General features: G+C 51.5%; 1 protein-coding gene across 1 annotated transcript in view; it reads left to right on the forward strand.

Annotated features, from left to right (window-relative positions):
• RASSF5 (Ras association domain family member 5) overlaps positions 1–18,922 on the forward strand; it is a 66,495-nt gene that overhangs the window by 17,791 nt on the left and 29,782 nt on the right. The window contains exon 3 of the mRNA XM_029935622.1: positions 5,413–5,534. Within this exon, the coding sequence (XP_029791482.1) occupies positions 5,413–5,534 (122 nt within the window). The remainder of the gene's footprint in view (positions 1–5,412; positions 5,535–18,922) is intronic.

An 18,922-nucleotide genomic window follows, 5' to 3' on the forward strand; every position in this document is an offset into this window, starting at 1 on the left:
GGAGTGGGCAGACAGGATGGGTGGGGTTTGGGATCCCAGGCTGCGTGGTTGGGACCAGAACTGTGCACTGGTGCTTCCCAGGATGAGGTGGAGACCTCAGGGAGGGGTCCTGTGGCCATTACCTGCTGGGCAGAGGGGGAAAAGCACGCCCTGCTCAAATCCCTTTGACTCACACTATTTTCTGGGCATGGACCACCCTACTGGGAGTGACTCCCAGTGCAAGAATGGGGGGCCTCTGAAGGGTCCTGAGAAGGGACCCCCGATACTGAGGACCATCCCACTGACTTGCTCTGGAGGGCCAGGACAACCCTTACTTGTGTTTTTTAAAAACTTATGCTAACACTGTATTTTTCCAATGCACTTCGGTTTGGTTTGGTTTTTCGGATTTCTCTGTAGTGCCTCGGAACAAAATTGTCTTAAAACTAAAAGCTACTGGCATGCTTGCTTTGAAATGACTAGCCAGGGGAAGGTTGGTGAAACTATAGATCACCCAGCAGGAGCTGAGCGGGGCAAGGAGTCTGCCTGGAAAGGCAGTGCTGGGGGTCCGGGGTGGAATGTTGACTGAGGGCCCCCACCCCCGATGTAGGGCTCTGAATCAAGAACCCCATCAAATCTTCACGGACGCCCTAGAAGCTCATTCCCACTTTATGGTTGAGGAGATTAAGGCTCAGAGAAGTTCGGTAGCTTGCCCAAGGTCATGGAGCTGGCTGAGTGTGACGGGAGGCAGGCCTGCCTCAGAGTCCATTCTCAGGCCATCACACCACAGTACAGGCCAGGTCCCTGAAGGCAGAAAGGGGGAAGGGAGACAAGTTTGTTCTGAGGTGGCCCTTCTCCAAGAAGGCCTGGAGTGCCCAGAGAATGGGTGCGGGGCTCCTAGATTCCTAGGCTGTCATACTGCCCGCCTTGGGCCTCAGAAGTGGCTTTGGTCATTCAGGGCAAGAAGCTGGTCTTCACTGACCTGGGAGTGACCCCGAGGGAGGCCTGTGGGCTTGCTGCAAGCCAGGCTCTGTGTCCTGGGTGCGAGTCTCCAATTGCCTTGGCCTCAGGGGCAATTAAGTAAAGAGCTCCCCATTATCTCAGTGTCTTGCATGCAACTCTGGGGTGAGAGGGCTCCCCAGGTTCCTTATCAGCCTTGCAGCCTTCCAATAAACTTCAGTGTTAAGCCACTAGTTCAAGGTACTTTATTACAGCGACTGGGAAACTAATGCAATCTGGGTGCTGAGGGTGGGTCGTAGGAGCCTTCTCTCCGTCCTGGCGTAGGGCCCCTCCTCGGAGAAGGACCCCTCTTACGATGTGTCTCCATCATTTCTCCTTACAGTCAGGGCCTCTGTTTCCATAGGCAATTCTTCCAGGACCTGGAGGCACATTTATTTTCTTCAAAGTATCCCCAAGAATGTGGCCAGGGGTTATAGCTGGAAGGGAAGGACGGAGACAGGCCGGGATTATGAGTCTCTCTCATAGATGACAAAACTAAGGTCAAGAAATGCCAGTTCTTGGGATGCCCATGTGGCTCAGTCTGTTAAGCATCTGACTCCTGACTTTGGCTCTAGTCATGATCTCATGGCCATGAGATTGAGCCCTGCATGGGGCTCTGTGCTGAGTGTAGAACCTGCTTAAGATTCTCTCTCTTTCTCCCCCCTCTCTCTCTTTTTCTCAAAAACATAAAAATAAAGATGAAAGAAATGTTATTCTCTCTAAGATACTTCGATTAGAACCTGGGAATGTCCCCCCCGAATCTTTGCTGCCTCTTGTTGGGGAGCTTCTTGTCCCGTCTATTTTTCAATGTCAGAGCTCCCTGCCTCCTCTTGGCCCTTGTGATGTGGAAATAGAGTCATCTGGAGTCTGGTCCATTCTTCAAGGTCCCCAGAGCCTCCCTCACCAAGGAACCTCCCCAGCTGCTGTGGCTGTCAGGGGTCTCTGTCCTCTGAATAGGCTTCCTGGATGTGCCCGACAGTCAGGCCCTGCTTTGTGCTGTCTTACTCATTAGTGAGCTCTTCATGCATGTGTCCTGTCTGCCCAGGTCGCTTGACCCCCCTCCACCCCCCGCAGAAGTCCCGTCTTATTCATCGTTATCCTCGGGCGTGGGGAGGCCGGTGCTCAAGACTTTGGAGTTGTTGCCACATATGGTGGTTCTGGCTGTAACTTTGGGAAGTTTGGGCCATTTCTGGGGGCCTGTGTGGCCCTGTGTTACCCAGAGTCCCTCTCCCTTTCCGTGTCCAGATTGAGCTCCAGTTGAAGGCTGTGGAGGGTAATGAATACCAAGGAGATGGCTTGGCAACCCCTCGTGATGACTGTCTTGAGGGAAGATGGCTTGTGGGAGGTACACCGCTGGGTCTCCGTGGAACATGGCTCTGCCTTCGGAATCCCACGGATCTTCCCCCTTGGAGCACATCAGGCCTGCAGGCCACTGGCTGTGGAGGGTGGGGCTTGCTTCTGTGTTTGGTGAAGGGCACGGAGGCTCTGACTTCATCTCTGCTGGCCGAAAAGACCTGGACTTAGCATTTCCAGGGGGCCTGGAAGAATCAAGAAGTGTTTCAGTGGTTTTGCTATAGTCTGTGATTACACAGTCTGACCGAACAAAGTCATTGGTGCTCAAAATGTGCTTTTTATAAAATCCCCAAATATTCTTCCTGGAGTCTTTGGTTCCCTCGCTCTATCCAGCTCAGCATCAGGACTGTAAAAAAAAAAAAAAACTTTCTGAGGTTTGGTGCTGTTTTCAGGGTGTGTGCATGTGTGTGGGTGTGTGCATGTGTGTGTGTGTGTGTGTGTGTGTGTGTGTGTGTCAGAGAGGGAGAGAGACAGACAGACAGAACATGGTGCACAGATGGACATACAGAGCCTGTGTCAACAGGACCTGGAGTCCTATCTTAAGACGCTTTCCCATTTGTGAGTTCGTGGCAGCTCTTGTTTGCTGTAGAGCTGGGAGAGCTTCTAGTCCTTCCTTCTCGTCCTTGTTTCCACGTCTTGGCATCGCCAGAGCATTCTTCATCGCCCGGAGTGCTGCCAGACGCCGTCCAGGTGTGTTCCAGGAGCCGAGTCCCGAAACAATGCTTCTCTGTGTGGGCTCTGGCCTCAGTGCTGCCTTATCAAAGCCCTGGCACTTCTGGGCACTGGGGGCAGGGGAGACTTGACCTGCATATCCTCACCCCACTAGGAGTGCGGCTGCCCCTGTGCGGGGCAGAGATCTCTTACTGGGGGAACCCAGAAGGGCATGTGGGCACTTGGAGGTGGAGGGGGCATACCTCCGACCATGGCTTCACCATGTTTCCTGGTGAGGGGATGGCTTCTAAGGAGGAGAGTCAGGAAGGCCTGGAGAGGGCGGGGTCTGAAGGAGGGGATGTTGGTGGCGTTCGGGCATGAGGGTGATAAGTCGGGAAGCTTCTACACGCGATTCCAGAAAAGGGGGCCTTCCAGAAAAGGGGGCCGAGAGCTTGAGACCTCTGATTGAGTCCCATGGTCATGGGCTTCCAGAATCGCTGTGTGTCCCCACATTTGTGCGAATGCTCCCTTGCAGACATTAGTGGCAAAGCTTGTGTAAGGAATGTGGCCCAGGTGCTCATCTTTGGGGGTGTAAAGGAAGGGGGCAGCTGTGGAGAGTAGAAGTCTCACTCCAAACTCCCCAAAAGCATGTGAGAAGAAGCAACACCCTCCCTCCCAGCCCAAAATGGAGGCTGCTACAGGAGCGTTCAAATGAAGAGTCCAGGGCGCCTGGGTGGCCCAGTCGGTTCAGCATCCGGTTAAGCACCTGATATCAGCTCAGGCCATGATCTCATGGGTTCTTGAGTTCAATCCCCACCTCGGGCTCTGTGCTGACAGTGTGGATCCTGCTTGTGATTCTCTCCCCCACACACCTCTCTCTCTTCTCTCCTTCCCATACACTCTTTCTCTCTTTCAAAATAAATAAACTTAAAAAAAAAAGAGTCTAAATGGATTTTTGGAACTTGTTACAAGGAAGGAAAAGAGTATCAGGAGCCTGAGCTCCTATGAGCTGAAAGTGGCCCCCTAGTCCCCAGATTATCCAGATGAGTGCAGGCTGTGGAGTCCCCATCACGAATCCTGCCCAGTCCAGCCCAGCCCAGCCCCACACGCCCGTCTTCACATTCGGGAAGTCAGTCTTCTCAAGAGAGCCCCTGCGCCCTGCCTGGGCTGGAGCTTCTGGGTGAGCTGTGGCACCTCCGGGACAGGTGACTCCCGCTGGCCCAGCAGCTGTCCACGGGAACCCCACCTCAGACCTGACCAGACCTGGGCATTTCGCCTGCTGACGGGCTTGCGAGGGAGTTCTATGCTTCACTCGCATCCTCTGTACTTAGCACTCGGGCTCCCTTGCTGATCTTCACTGCCTCCGGCCGAAGAGGCTGCAGGGAGCCCCTGCGGAGGCTGGAAGCTACTAGCGGCGCTGGCTCTGCTGCTGAGCTGTGTATCATCGGGAAACTTACTTTACCTCTCTGAGCCTCGGTCTCCCCACCTCTAAAGAAGTTCCCAAGGCCCTTTTCAACCCTGGAGATTAGTCCTGCTTCCATGGGAATGAACATTGTCTATAAAACATATGTTTTCCCGGGGCGCCTAGGTGGCTCAGTTGGTTGAGCGTCCGACTTTGGCTCAGGTCATGATCTTGCAGTTTGTGGGTTTGAGCCCTGCGTCGGGCTCTGTGCTGACAGCTCAGAGTCTGGAGCCTGCTTCGGATTCTGTGTCTTCCTCGCTCTCTGCCTCTCCTCCATTCACACTCTGTCTCTCTCTTTCTCTCTCAGAAATAAATAGAAAATTAAAAAAAAGAAACGTAGGTTTTCCCATGAAGCACCTGATTTGGGATGTTGTCTGGGGGCCCTTTCAGCTGGGTTAGAGAAGCTGCCTCCACATTTCTGGTTGGGGCAGGGTCAGAGACAGGTAAGAGCCCTTCCTGTTGAGGACAACGCCTTTGGCACTTTTCATTTGTTAAGACCTGTTCTCTCCCATAACTATGAACTCCCTTGTGCACCAGGCAGGGAAACTGTTACCTGTAACATCACACAGATTAGCAAAACGAGGCCCGGAAAAGTGAAGTCTCTCCAGGGATCCGTGACTCCTGGTGATTGATGTCAACCAGTAGAAAGAGCACCAGCCTGAAGTCAGGTGGCCGGACTTGAGAAAGTCACTAAGGTCCCTAGACTCCAATTTGCTGTCTGTGAAGTGGCAATAATAATGATTGCAAGGTCACACAAAACAACGGAGGCGAGGGCAGTGTGCAGCCGTGTAAACCACGCATGACGTCTCACGAGCCATTCCCGTGGCACCGAGGTGCTCTCCCACGCCCCACTTCCCTCCTGCGAGGTCTTCCTTCCTGGAGCTAAACGCCGCCTCCCAGGGTATTTCTCCGGGTGGAAATGGATGGAATCCTGCTGGACTCCTAATCCCCTGGTGCTTCTTTCCCTGCAGACTGCAAGCTCACCTGCCACCCGGCGTGCCGCCATCTGATCCAGCTGGACTGCAGTCAGCAGGGAGGCCCGTCCCAGGACCCACCCTCTCCTGAAAGCACCTTCACTCCTGTCTTCGGCCAGGTAGGCAGGAAAGCTCAGCGACCAGGCTGGGAACAGCTTCCTCTGGTGTCCTAGGCTACACTTGCTTTGCCCAGGTGCTCTGGTCAGCAGGAGGGGGCGTGAATGTTGCTCAAACACTGGAGGTTGGGGTCCCCTTCTGGCCAGACATGCCCCTTTCCAAGGGTCTGGGAAGATGGAACGGGAACAATGACACAGAGAAGTGTGTAGACGCTCAGAAGTCCTCTTCAGGTCTTTCCAAGCACAGAGCCTGCTTTGGCCTAGGGCTTCAAGCAAGAGGTGTGGGTATAGATGAGGGCAGGAAGGAGAGAAGGCTCCTAACGGTCCTTTGAGGCCTCACGGCCCTGGGGCAGTGGGGGTGTTGGGCCTGAGGCTCCCCCAGCATATCATCCTCCCTGCCGGTCAGCCTGCTAACCTAGATATAACTTCAGAAGGGCTGGGGGGACATTCTTGCTTTGTGTTCAAGAACCAGGATGTTGATGCCCAAAGCAGCCTCTGCGTCTGGGTTTAGCCAAGGCACTTGAACCAGGACGCGTCCAGACTCTGATGTCTAGGATTTGGAATGGAGACAGGAGAACATGTTTTGGTTCTTGTATTAAAGAAGCACTTATGGAGTATCCATCGTGTGCCAAGCTCTGGTGAGAGTGGGGACAGTAATGGTGCCTCACAGTGCTTGTCCCCAGAGACCTTACATTCTGGCAGGGGAGACAGAATACAACCCAACAGTATATGCCGTGATGCATGTTGCAATAAAAGTACGAATCACGTGTTTTGACTACGTGAGGCGATGGTTTCTGTCGGGAGACATCAGGGGCCTTGGATCTGATTCTTAATGGATGAGTCCACGGCTGCTGGTGAAGGAAGTATGGAGTGTTCCTGATACCATTCATTCATTTAACAAGTATGTTTTTAGAGTTGACCATGGGTCAGGCCCAGGAATGCCAAGGACTTAGTGACGAAGGGAACAGACATGGTGTCTGCCCTCCCTGTGCTTGTGGTGGAGGAGGGGAGTTAGATTTTAAACAGATAAGCCCAGGGTGCTGTGAGAGACACCTGGGTGCTGAATGACTGGTTCCTTCCTGGCGAGAACAAGAGGGGTCCCGGGGGAATCCCAAGTGGGTCCCTGCTCCTGAGACTAGCCATCCACAGGCATTTTCTGGCCATGATTAGTCACCTGATCCACCCGTGGGTGTCCTGCTCTCCCCCACCCCCTTCTCCCTCTGGGAAAGCATTGCTAGAAAGCAAACATGACGTGTGGTTTTATACGAATGAGATCAAATCGATTCTAAGGCAAATGTTTAAAAACTGTCTGTGCATCCTCTACACACTTTGGACTAGTAGCTGTTTCTGGCGTAGCCTGAATGTCACCAGGCCTTGCTTGCCCCATGAGGCGTGAGGAGGAAGGAGGGACAAGTCTGGCCTCCCAAACCCCGACGAAATGACACAGAACTCTGCCTACGGTTTTCCTTGCAAGCTGGCGGAGGGAGGTCACATAGCGCACCTGACAGCAATCTTTCCTAAACATGGCAGTTTCTGGAGACATTTTTGGTTGTCACAACTGGGGTGACGCTATTGGCATCTAGTGAGAGAGGCCAGGGATGCTGCTAAACACCCCATATTACACAAGACGAGCCCCACAACAAAGAATTATCTGACCCAGGGGCAGTCTGGAAACCCTTCCCTGGAGCAGGTTAGCCCGCTCACAAGTGTGGGGGGCAGGGCCTGGAGTTTGCTGTGTCCCTTGTCTCTCACTCAGGATGTCAACAGCAAACAGGGACTTCCAAGTCTGAGTATTTGGCAGCAGAGTGGCCCCCTTTCCTCTGCTGGGAAGAGGAGCCAGCCTCAGAACCGTGCGGCAAGCTGAATCAAGGCTGAGTCTCGAGTACATCCACCCATGTGCTACAGAAGGAGCCACACAGAACCACATAGAAGGGTCCCAGGGTCCCCCGTGGGTGCTGAATGGCCCCTCCAGCCAGCAAACAGCCTGGACTGGGGTTTGCTCCCGGCCAGCCGGGTCGGCTGTTATGTTTGCCTTGGACAGGCCGGACTGCATGCTTCAGCACAGCCGGGGCAGGGCCTAGCCTTCTATCAATAAACCCCGGGCCCTGCTCCAGGCTCACTCCCCTTTTCTGAAAAGCTTGTTCATGCTGATTTCCACCTCGGCTTGATTTTCAGCTAAACACCAGCATGGAGCTTGCTTTCACCTTGCATGGTCACCTGGGCAGAGCCAGCGTAATGTGCCAGTGCTATCGTCCTGGGGGGATTTGTCGTGGCTTATTCTGAGCTCAGCTAGTTTGGGGGGCATAGCCGAGCTGGGGAGTCTCAGCTTCATGGCATTTCTCCTGATGATTCTTAATGAAAAGAAAATCATCAATTTCCCTCCATCTGGAAGGAAGCACTGTTAGTTAACATTTTACTATTTTCTTCCTGTACATTCATCCATTTTTCAAAACATGGTTGAGAACATCCTGTAAGTAAGTATTTGGCCTCCACCTTTGAAAAGTCGTAATCCCAAGGTTCTGGCCGTCCTCTGTCTGCCACGCCAGAGGGAGGATGGAGGAAGAAGGGGTGGGTGGGGGAGGGGGCAGAGATGGACTCAGAACCTCCAGCTGCAAACTTCACAGGCCCTGTGAGTTGCGCCTGACTTTCCCAAGTGGAGAAACGGAGGAAGGGCACCTGCCTGGGCTTTCTCCACCACAAAACTAGTAGTTTTATTTTATTATTTAAAAAACAATTTTTTATAGTGTTTGTTTTTGAAAGACAGAGCACGAGCAAGAGAAGGGCAGAGAGAGACACACACACAGAATCTGAAGCAGGCTCCAGGCTCCGAGTTGTCAGCACAGAGCCAGACATGGGCTCAAACTCATGAATCATGAGATCATAACTGGAGCCAAAGTCAAACGCTTAACCAACTAAGCCACCCAGGCGCCTCTATTATTATTTTTTTTTTTGAGAGAGAAAGATTGGGTGCAAGCAAGGGAGGTTCAGAGGTAGAGAGACAGAGTGTCAAGCAGGCTCTATGCTTAACGCTGAGTCAGATTCGAGGCTCAATCCCACGACCATGAGATCATGACCTGAGCTGAAATCAAGAGTCAGACGCTCAGTGGACTGAGCCACCCAAGTGCCGCAAACCTAGTGCTTTTATAATCTCTCCTTGGAGATCTCTGATGTCTATGATATGTGACTTTCTCCCTGGCCACCTATTGTTGACCTAGCAAATCCCCTTCATGTCCACCCCCCATCCCTTCTTTCTTTAAGCCTGATTCCTAGAGAGCATGGCTGGCATTGGCTGAAGACCACAGGAAATTGCCAGCGTGGCTGCACTTCCTTTCCTGGGGACTTATGCCCTGAATACTTCACACTTCGCATCATCTTTGCTCCTACAATATCACGCTGTGATGAAATAAAATCCCTCAGGGACTCCCCGGTGCTCTCACAATGGAGCTCCAGTTTGCCAGTTTGGTCCAGGCCTTTCACTGCCTTTGGGGAAGCAGACCCCAAGGGGGGAAGCTCTTGGCCACAACTGGTGATTCTCATCATGGCCCAGGAGAAGCCTGGCAGCTCTGCCTCGGTGGCCTCTGGTGCCACTTGTGTTGATGCATGGAATGTGCAGGGGACAAGCAAAACCATAAGCAATCTTCCTTCCATTCTAGTCCTTCACAGGGGGGGACTGAATTGGTTAACACCTGCCTCACCCAGGTCCCTTCCCCTCCCCCTGCCCTTTCAGGAGCCAGGAGCTGGGAGCACTCAGAAAACAGCCTCCCTGCTCCTGGCTCCTGGCTCCTGGCGGCACAGCCTGGCCCCTCCCTCAGCGGCTCCCGGACCTCCATCAAGCCCTTTCCACACACGGGAGTCTGGCCATCCCCATGTTCCACCTGTGCTATAACTTACTTAATGTTTCTCTTTAAATAGGTTCATTTTATCAAATTTAAGTAAAAGCTGTGTTAGAGGAACTTTTGAAAATCCTTGAACCACTGGTTTGATGTACTGAGGGTTGTTTCCTGACACATATTCAATTAATACTTAATCTCTAAATTGAAAGAACAACGTGTTTCTAAGGACTGCCTCAGATACCTTCCACACGTATTTATTGAGCGAGGCGCTGCTCTAAAATCCTTTTAGGTGCCGTCACTGGGAAATGCTGCCCACAGAAACTAGTCTCTTAGGTCACCCAGTGCTTCGATTACCAGGGCACTGGGTCCAGCCCCTGCCTACGGGAGGCTGTGAGCCATGGAGAGAGCCTGGGCGGCTGGGAAGAGAATTCTAGCCATCTGAGCCAGCGCTAAGGCACTCATCCAAAGGAGAGATGCCGGGTGGGAGGACTTGGGTGGCTCAGTGGCTAAGCATCTGACTCTTTTTTTTTTTTGTCTTTATTTTGAGAGAGACAGAGAGTGAGCAGGGGAGGGGCAGAGAGATAGAGGGAGACACAGAATCTGAAGCAGGCTCCAGGCTCTGAGCTGTCAGCACAGAGCCCATTGCAGGGGCTCAAACCCATGAGCTGTGAGATCATGACCTGAGCCGAAGTCGGGTGCCTAACCGACTGAGCCACCCAGGCGCCCCAGTTAAGCATCTGACTCTTGATCTCAGCCTGTCATGATCTCATGGTTCATGAGTTCAAGCTTCACATTGAGCTCTGCACTGACAGTGGAGTCTGCCTGTGATTCTCTCTCTCCCCCTCTCACTGCCCCTCCCTCTTTCCCTTTCTTTCTTAAAATAAACAAATAAACTTTAAAAATTCTAAAGAAAGAGACAAAGGAGAGATGGATCCTTATGTACTTATTGTAGGGAATAGCACAAAGTGGAGGCAACTCACCCCACGGTCCATACAGGACAAGCCTGTTTATATTTTGTATGTGTCTACATGTGTGTGCCCGTGTGCAGAGCAAGGGCTTGGTGGCCACCCGGCAAACCATGGGAGAGAGCTCACCTTGCAGGGGTGGGAGTAGGAGTTAAAGGGGTAAAGTCAGACAACTTCGCGCTTCTGCTGTGCGCTTCGGTGCTGTTTGAATAACTAATGCTTCATCTTTCCAGGACAGAGTTTTTAAAAAGCAATAAATACTCTCTTAAAAAAAACAAAAACAAAGGGCTACTCGGTGGTGGAAGAGCCAGGTTGTTCTAATCCAGACAGTGTAGACAACACACGTGATATGTGACCCGAGACAAGCCTCCTGGTCCTCTGGGCCTCGGGCTTCTCCTCTGAGAAGTGGAGAATGTGCAGGGTGGTCGTGAGGCTCCCCAGGGAAGACTCGAGGGAGATCACGTGCCGATGAAGGCCTAGGTGTCACCGGGTCGCACGCCGGGGCGGTCTCTGTTGCCTCCAATGGCAACAGAATCCCTGCTGGATTTTTCCCATCATCCCTGTGATGAAAACCCGTAGTGGCTTCCCATGGCTCTCAAAATCAATCCGAATCTGGGCTAGCACAGAAATCCTTCATGGTCTGGCTCTGCCAACTCTCCAAATTACCAGAGAGATGGGCCACTGTCCTGGACATAAAACCAGGGCACTATGACTTTGTGGTTTGGCAGGGACTTTCTGCTATAAGACTAATGATTATGCCCTCCCCCGTGGCCCAGGATATGGCCCCCCCTTTATAGATGGAATGACCAAGAACCTGTCCCCACTCTCCAAAGGGACAGATAGATGGCTTCCCCAGCTCCGGGGTGAAGCAGCCCCACAGGTCACTGGCTGCTACCTTTCTGCCACACCCCTACCCCCCACCCTCTGCTATCATTCCTCAGCGGGGCCTCCGTCAGCCCCTGCAGCCACTGCGAGGTGACTCAGCTGGCGTGGAGAGCCGAGTTTCCTGGCGGCTGGCCCCGTGCTCCCTCCCACAGGCACGCTGCTGTCTCTCTACCCAGGGCTCTGCCTTTCCAGAAGGCTGGCCAGTCCTGCCCCAACCCGGAGCCCAACGGCCACGTGCTGAACCCAGACCTGCCACACGGGGGAGCCAGCAGCAAGCCGGGGAGAGCCCGGGGGCGGGGTCTGTCCCTGCTGGGGCTCCCTAACAGACCCTGCCGCCACACACCTCCACCCTTCTCAGCGGATTCTGGGTCCTAGGTCTCCTCCGAAATGCTGGATCCAGGTTTATGGCATTTAGTTGTGACGGGTAACAACAGTGGTTAACATTTGTTGAGACATATCATGTGTTCTTCCTACTTGTCTTATCAGTTATTGGGGGAGAAGTATTGAAATGTCCAATTATAACTGTGGATTACCCTGTTTCTCCTTATGGTCCTATCTTTCTGAATTTTGAAGCTCCCTTATTCAGTGCATAGACATTTAGGATTATTATGTTCTCTAGATTAATTGACCCTTTATCATTATGAAATAACTTTCTTTATCCCTGGTAATATTCTTTGCTCTGAAATCCACTTTGTCTGATATTAATAGAGCCACTCTGCTTTCTTTTGATTACCATGAGCATGATATTTATTAATCTATCCTTTTACTTTTAGGCTATTTGTGTCTTTATAGTTAAAAGTCATTTCCTGTTGGATCTTGTTTTTTTTTTAATCCAGTTGGATAATCTCTGCTATTTAATTGGGTTATTTAGATCATTTGCATTTAATGTGATTATCAATATAATTAGATGTTAAGTCTATCATGTTTCTATTTTTTCCTATCTTTTCTTTCTGTTCTTTGTTCCTTTTTTTTCCCCCTGCCTTATTTTGGAAAATTGAATATATTTTATGTTTCCATTTGATTTCATTTGTTGCCAGCCCACCCACATGTGCCAAAGGCGGGAGCCAGTCTCCAGCTGTCCTGCTCCACTCTGGCTACGTTTGGGACAGCTGCTCCACCCTCCACAGATTTCCTTCCACGCTCTGGAAGCCATGAGTGGTAGCCAAAGCTGTCAGTGATTCATTTCCACTAGACAGCTGCCTCTCACAGGCAGCGCCCCAAGGCCTATCTGACCAGCTCAGGCCAACCCATGGGGCTTGTTTCTGATCAGGCAGAGCTGACAGGCTTCCCAACCAAGAGGCACCTGAGATCCTGGCTCTGAAGAGGGACACGGCTCTAGTACCTATTTCTCTAGAAATCCTTAGTACCGAAGACATTTCCCTGTGTTCCTCACAGCCTCAGCCCCTACTGCTACCCTAGAAATGGTGGCTGCCTGGGTTGGCCTCTTTCTATGTGTCATAGTGCAGGAGTTGTCTGTGTCTGACCCTGGTGACCACATGGCCTTGGCTAATGGAGGACCAGGCTTGCCTGGAAAGGGGCAGGTGGAGGATAGGATTGTTGGTCAGAAACATCTTTTGTGATTTCCTAGTCTCATCAAGGGAGGACGACTAGAAAGTAGACTCCCTGTGTCTGACTCGGACTTGGCATGCGCTCCTCAGGACCCGTGCCTCTCCGTGTTTTTAAATGTAAGGCCCTCTCACAGCTCTTAGCCAAGCAACAGAAGCACTGTGTAGGCTGGAACCCGCGAGAAAGTGAATCTCCTGTGAATCTAACCTAAATGGTATGTAGCCACACCTTTTATGACAGGAAGTAGGGGAAAAATCGAGCTCTCTGCTCTATACAGCTGGTTTAATGCTCTGAACTGCTGCTCTCAGGGTGGAGGGTAGCATTCTGAAGATTCAAGCCAGAGAGGACATCTGGGAAGGGCTGCTTCTGAAAGGCATGGGGAAGGTGTGGGAGGTCGGTCGTTATTGGTGACTCTGTGTCAGGAAGAGGGGAGAACGTAAGATTTTGACAGGCAGAGAAAACAGCAGAACAAACCACAAGAGGGTAGGGAAGCTGCTGGGAACATGAATTGCATTTTGTGCGGCTGCAGCTGGGGATGGGTATGAACCGCACACCCGCGGGGCGTGTGTTGTGAAGGGCCTTGAAGGACCAATGTGGGGGGAGGGTGCAGTTTGGAACATCACTGTAGGCAGTGGGGAATCAGAGTCATTGGAGGAAGGACAGTTGTAATGGAAAAATGTCAGATACAAGGGATCTTGGTTGGAAATCAGATCCGACCATTTACTTGCTCTGTGACCCTGGGCACACGAACCACTCTGAACCTCAGTTTAGTCATCTGCAAAATACCTCCTTGCAGGGTTGTGCCAATCAAGTGAGATTATGAAATGTACAAGAGCTTGGTAACTGTAATATAACTTTTTATTTCACGTTGTTCTACTAGACTGTGCATGGTGACAAGGCAGAGACTTATGTCTTATTCAGGCCTGAATCCCAACTCCTGCTCTAGTACTTGCCATGTAGAAGATACCCAGTAAAAATTTCTTTTTTTAAAAGTTTGTTTATTTTTGAGATAGAGTGAGGAAGGGGCAGAGAGAGAGGGGGACAGAGGGTCTGAAGCAGGCTCCATGTTGATAGCAGAGACCCTGACGTGGAACTCGAACCCACAACGACCTGAGCCGAAGTCTGACACTTAACCCGACTGAACCACCCAGGAGCCCCTGCCCAGTAAATATTTCATAAATGAATGGATGAAAGAATAAAGCAATTAGAGCTCGACACATAGTAATAATTATAGTATAATAGTAATTATAGTATAGTGACAGTATAGAATAGTATAGTTAATAGTTATTCAATAACTCTTAGTTGGAATTTGAATAAAAAGTTTTATGAAAGAACTGTCATGATTAGACCTTAGTATAGAAGGGTGACTTTAGGGGCACCTGGGTGGCTCAGTCGATTAAGCATCTGACTCATGGTCTCGTGATCCATGAAGCCCCACATGGGCTCCGTGCTGATAGCTCAGAGCCCGCAGCCTGCTTCAGATTCTGTGTCTCCCTCTCTCTGCCCCTCCGTTGCACGCTCTCTCTCTCAAGAATAAATAAAGATTAAAAAAAAGTTTAAAAATAAATAAATAAATAAATGTTAAAAAAAAAAAAAAGAAGGGTGACCTTGGCAATAAAGGGATGGGGGGGGGGCAGTTGGAGAAGGCAGAGATGGAAACAAAGGAAACTACTGGAAGGCACTGCAGTAATCTACATTAATGGTATTCATCGAACTAGGAAAGGTGAAGGAGCAGGTGCAGGGGGAAGCGGGGAATAATAAGCTCAATATTGGACCTGTCTCCGGTGAGGCTTCAAGGGTATCCTGTGAGCTGTTGAAACTTTCCATCTGGAGCTGCCGGGGACGGAGAGAGTTCTGAGACAGCAGTCTGTGAGGGATAGTTGATACCGTTGGCATAGGTGAGACTGAGCTCCCAGGGAGAATGCAGGCCTACAGGGGCAGGGGTAGGAAGAGAAGACAGTCAATGGCTGGAAAAGCCCAGCAAGCTAAAGGGAAGACGGGGACATAGGTACGCTGGGAGACTCGTTCCTGGCTTGTGATGGGCTATGATTTCGGGCAGGATGGGCAGTATGAGCGCGATCACGGGGAGATGAATACCCCGCACTACTCCAGAGGGTCCCAGACCTTGGTTCTGGAGTCAGACCGGCAGGGTGGATTTGGCTTCACCATTAACCTGTGACCATGTGCAAATTACTTAACCTGCCTGAACCTCCTTTTCCTCTCTGTGGAATAGAGATAATCAGTGTAGCTTCCCCATCAGTTTGTTGTAGAGGCTAAATGAAATGGTACACATGTAGTCAGTGGTACCGCTCCTGCACATACCGGCTAATCATAATTTCAAAATATGTTTCAGGGGTCAGGGGGCAGGCACCTGACTCTGGTTTTCAACCTTTGAATATGTCAGCAGGTCATAAGGGCCCAGATATGATCTCTATCCCGACACCCTTCGGTTGGACAGATGAGGAATCCCAGGGTTCCAAGCTGCTCCAGATGTCATATGAGGCCAGAGTTGAGCTGGGGTAGAACAGCAGCTCCTGACTTCCAGTCTTGTGATGCAGCTTTTCTGGAACACAGAGCCACACAGTGGATCCAATGAGGGGATCTGGGCACACGCCAGGAGCATATCTAAGAAAGGAAGAAAGCTGAAAATAGTGTCTTTCATCATCTGACATGTTGAGACAGGAAAGCCATCCATTTCACCATTTCAGTTTGGTCTTTCTGAACCCCAGCACGATGCCACGGATTTAAGGCTCTGGAGCCCGAAGCCTAAGGTCCAGACCTGTCTTCCTGGGTCCAGAGACAAGAACAGCCGGTTCCTGTCCTTTGTGTGTTCACTTCCGGCGGCTTAAAAGGCTGTTGCTCAGGCTCTTCCATTCCCCTGCCCGCTGCTCCTCCTCTGGTTAGGTTGTCGCTGCTGTTGATCCTTCATAGGGAAGAGGTGCTGACAGGGTCAGTAGACACCGAAAGGAATGCAACCTTCCTTTCTTATGGTTCCTGGAGCTTCGGTCTGGATTCTTCCTCCTGGAGCCTGGCCAACTTATTTTATTTGATCTTTGCAGATCCCTTCTAGTCCCAGGGTCCTCCACAACACACAGTCTCTGTGTTGCTGACTTTTTTACTCATGACTCCCTCCCAGGTCTAGAGTCACTGACAGGTGGAGCAGGGCGGAGAAAGACGCTAACTCAGAGGTAAGGGATTTTGAAAGTATGAGCTGTGGTGGAACATGTTACCTCCCTCACCTTCCTGTCAACAAAATGGGTATAATACCTGCTTTCAAGATTCTAGAACTGCCTAAGTAATGAATGGTAAAAAGCCTTTGAGAAGCCTTATTCAGACACTAGTTTTTCTCAATATTTGGAAAGGCCTGGAGCAGCACCCTGAGAGAACACAATGTCACTGAGGACTTTTCCTAAGGAGATCTGGCAGCTAGCATGCTGCTCACGAGGAGAGACGCCCGCTGACTCCTGGGGTACTTTGGCTTGATGTTTAAAGGGGCTGTTACTAGCTATATCTGAAGATTGTGCCTTCTGAATGTGTAGCATTGCGGTTGCTTTCCAGAGGTCCCCGCGTGAGGCCAAGGACACAGTGTGGCCCCAAAGAACCTGGGGCTTGTTTTTTCTTAAGTGTTGGATTCCCACTGAGTAAGAAGGTTCCTTTTATAAAGAAAAGTGTGTTTCTTTGCTGGCCGGACAAAGCAGATAGGCTGCTGGTGGCCCAAGGATCATGCAGAGCCCCCGTCTCTGCAGCATTTCTCATTCTGGCATTGGACTTGGAGGCACTGGTGAAGCCAATCTAGGATCTAGGATCTAGCAAATCCTTCTAAAAAAATAAAACTGAAAAGCCTCTAAAATACTCAGTTGAAGGGGCACCTGGGTGGCTCAGTTGTTTGAGTGTCCAACTTTGGCTCTGGTCATGATCTCACAGTTTGTAAGTTCAAGACCCAGATCAGGCTCGCTGCAGTCAGTGCTGAGGCTGCTTCGGATCCTCTGTCCCCCACCCCCCCATGCCTCTCCCCAACTCATGCTCTCTCAAAAATAAACACATTAAAAAAATAAAAATAAAATTACTCAGTTGAAGAAAAGATTGTTCTAGACAATGCCAGAACCTACCTTCAACTCTATTAAATGTGAGCTCCTCACCCAAAACACCTCACCCCCAGCTGCTTGCTTGCACTGGTCTTCCTCTGCCTCTAAGGGTGGCAGCTACTGGTATTGACCCTTCTCCTGAGCCCGGGGCAGCCAGCCGGCTGGGGTGCCAGCCCTCCGCTCGCTCATGTTTGTACCTGCCAGGCCCTCACAGGCTTCTGGGAAAAAGACTGTGTGGGAGGATGGAGCCAAATTGGGCTGCAGTTTGAAACCCTCCTAAGCACTGACAGATTTGGCTAAGGTGGGGGAGGGCAAGGGTTCCTTATAAAAATAATGAGAGCTTAAAAAGGAGTTGGCAGCTCTGTATCTGGGGGCTGAGTCTCTCCCTGCAGCCGGCTTGTGCTTCCCTGAGACTGGCTGTTGCAGAACTGCGGGGAGAGCCAGGTGAGCCTACCTGGAGAGCGTCCTGTTAACTCCCCTCCCCCACTCTCCGTGGTGCTCCGGGGTCCCCAGGCCGCAGACCCTACTAGCACGGTGCCCCTGCATTCCAGGCTCTGAAGGCTCCGTCTTCCTTTCCTGGGACTCCAGGCCATGCTGTACAGAAGGATGGCCTCAGAGTACACACCAGGGCGTCCCATTAAGGCTGGGAGACTGTGGATCACAGTGGCTGCGAGCATGGGCCCTTGAGGTGCATAGGCCCGGGTCTGAGAATCACAAATATCCTATTTGTATGGCTCTGAAACTCAGTTTCCTCACCTATAAAATGAGAATAATAATCTCTATCTCAAGGCTGTTGGGCAGGTTAAAAGGCAGACTGCATGAAAACGGCCTGGCCCGTGTAGGAGTTATTCAAGCAGTGGTACCTCTAAGTGCCATTGCTGTACAAACATGGTCTGAGACGGAATGGGGGTGTTGCCCTAATTGTTTTGAGGGTTCAGCCCTAGTCAAGGAAGATGTTTCTTCATCTAGTCTGATGGGGAAATGTACACAGGCCATCTTTTTAAAAAATATATATTTTTTCAAAGTTTGTTATTTATTTTGAGAGAGAGACAGAGAGAAGGGGTGGGGCAGAGAGAGGGAAAGAGAATCCCAAGCAGGCTCTTCACTGTCAGATGCAGGGCTGGCACTCAGGAACCATGAGACTGTGACCTGAAGTCTGACGTTTAACAGACTGAGCTCCCCCAGGCGCTCCAACATGGGCTATCTTTGATGGAAATTACGAGAACTGGCCAGAGTGTCAGGAAAATGCACAAATAACCTGGGCGGTGTCTGCAAGCTCCTTTGATATCCTGAGCCTTCCTGAGGGCCAATTCTGCCTGTGTGGGTGGAAGGGGAGGCTTGCTCTCCAGGTTGCCATAACTTTGCATATGATTTGCATATGCTCACGGGGCCCCTACAGCTTCCTCTGGCATTTCCAAGTTAAAATATTGCTGCTTCTCCAGCCAGAGCAGATATTGATTTTCTTCTTCTCCGGTTACTTCTCTAACCACTCTGATTGACCCGGCTCCTTCACCCAGTGAATGGGGGGTGTGAGAGTGGGATGACGAGGTGGGTGGGGGGAAGGGAGCAGAGACGCTGGCGACCTTAGAGCACATTCTACTCCGTGAACATGAGCCATCATGGGTGATGAGAACGAGCTGTTTCCAGAAGGCTGAAGAAAAGCCACAGGGAATCTTCTCCCTCGGGTGCATCCTGGTCTGTTCCTTCCCTGCATCCCTCACCTGACCTCTGGTGCCTCAGGTCCACCTGTCCCCAGGATCTAGTGCCACCCAGTGAGGCTGGAGGTGCGGGGCGGACCGGGGCCTGGCGGGGGAGGGGCGCCGCGACAGCTGAGCAAGGCTTTGGGGAACCTTGCGAGAGGAAGTGGCTTCCGACTCGTCTGCGCGCAGGGCGAGGGGCAGGAAAGGCGCGGGCAGGGGGAGGAGGTGTCGAGATGGCGCTCGGCGCCCGCGTCCGAGGGCACGAAACCGCAGATGCCGAGTGAGCCGGCGAGCGCGGCGCGCGAGGCGGGCGCCCACGTCCCACCGCGGAGCTTGCAGCGCGGCCGGCGCGAGGGG

This window comes from Suricata suricatta, chromosome 3 (assembly GCF_006229205.1).
Source record: "Suricata suricatta isolate VVHF042 chromosome 3, meerkat_22Aug2017_6uvM2_HiC, whole genome shotgun sequence".
NCBI lineage: Eukaryota > Metazoa > Chordata > Mammalia > Carnivora > Herpestidae > Suricata > Suricata suricatta.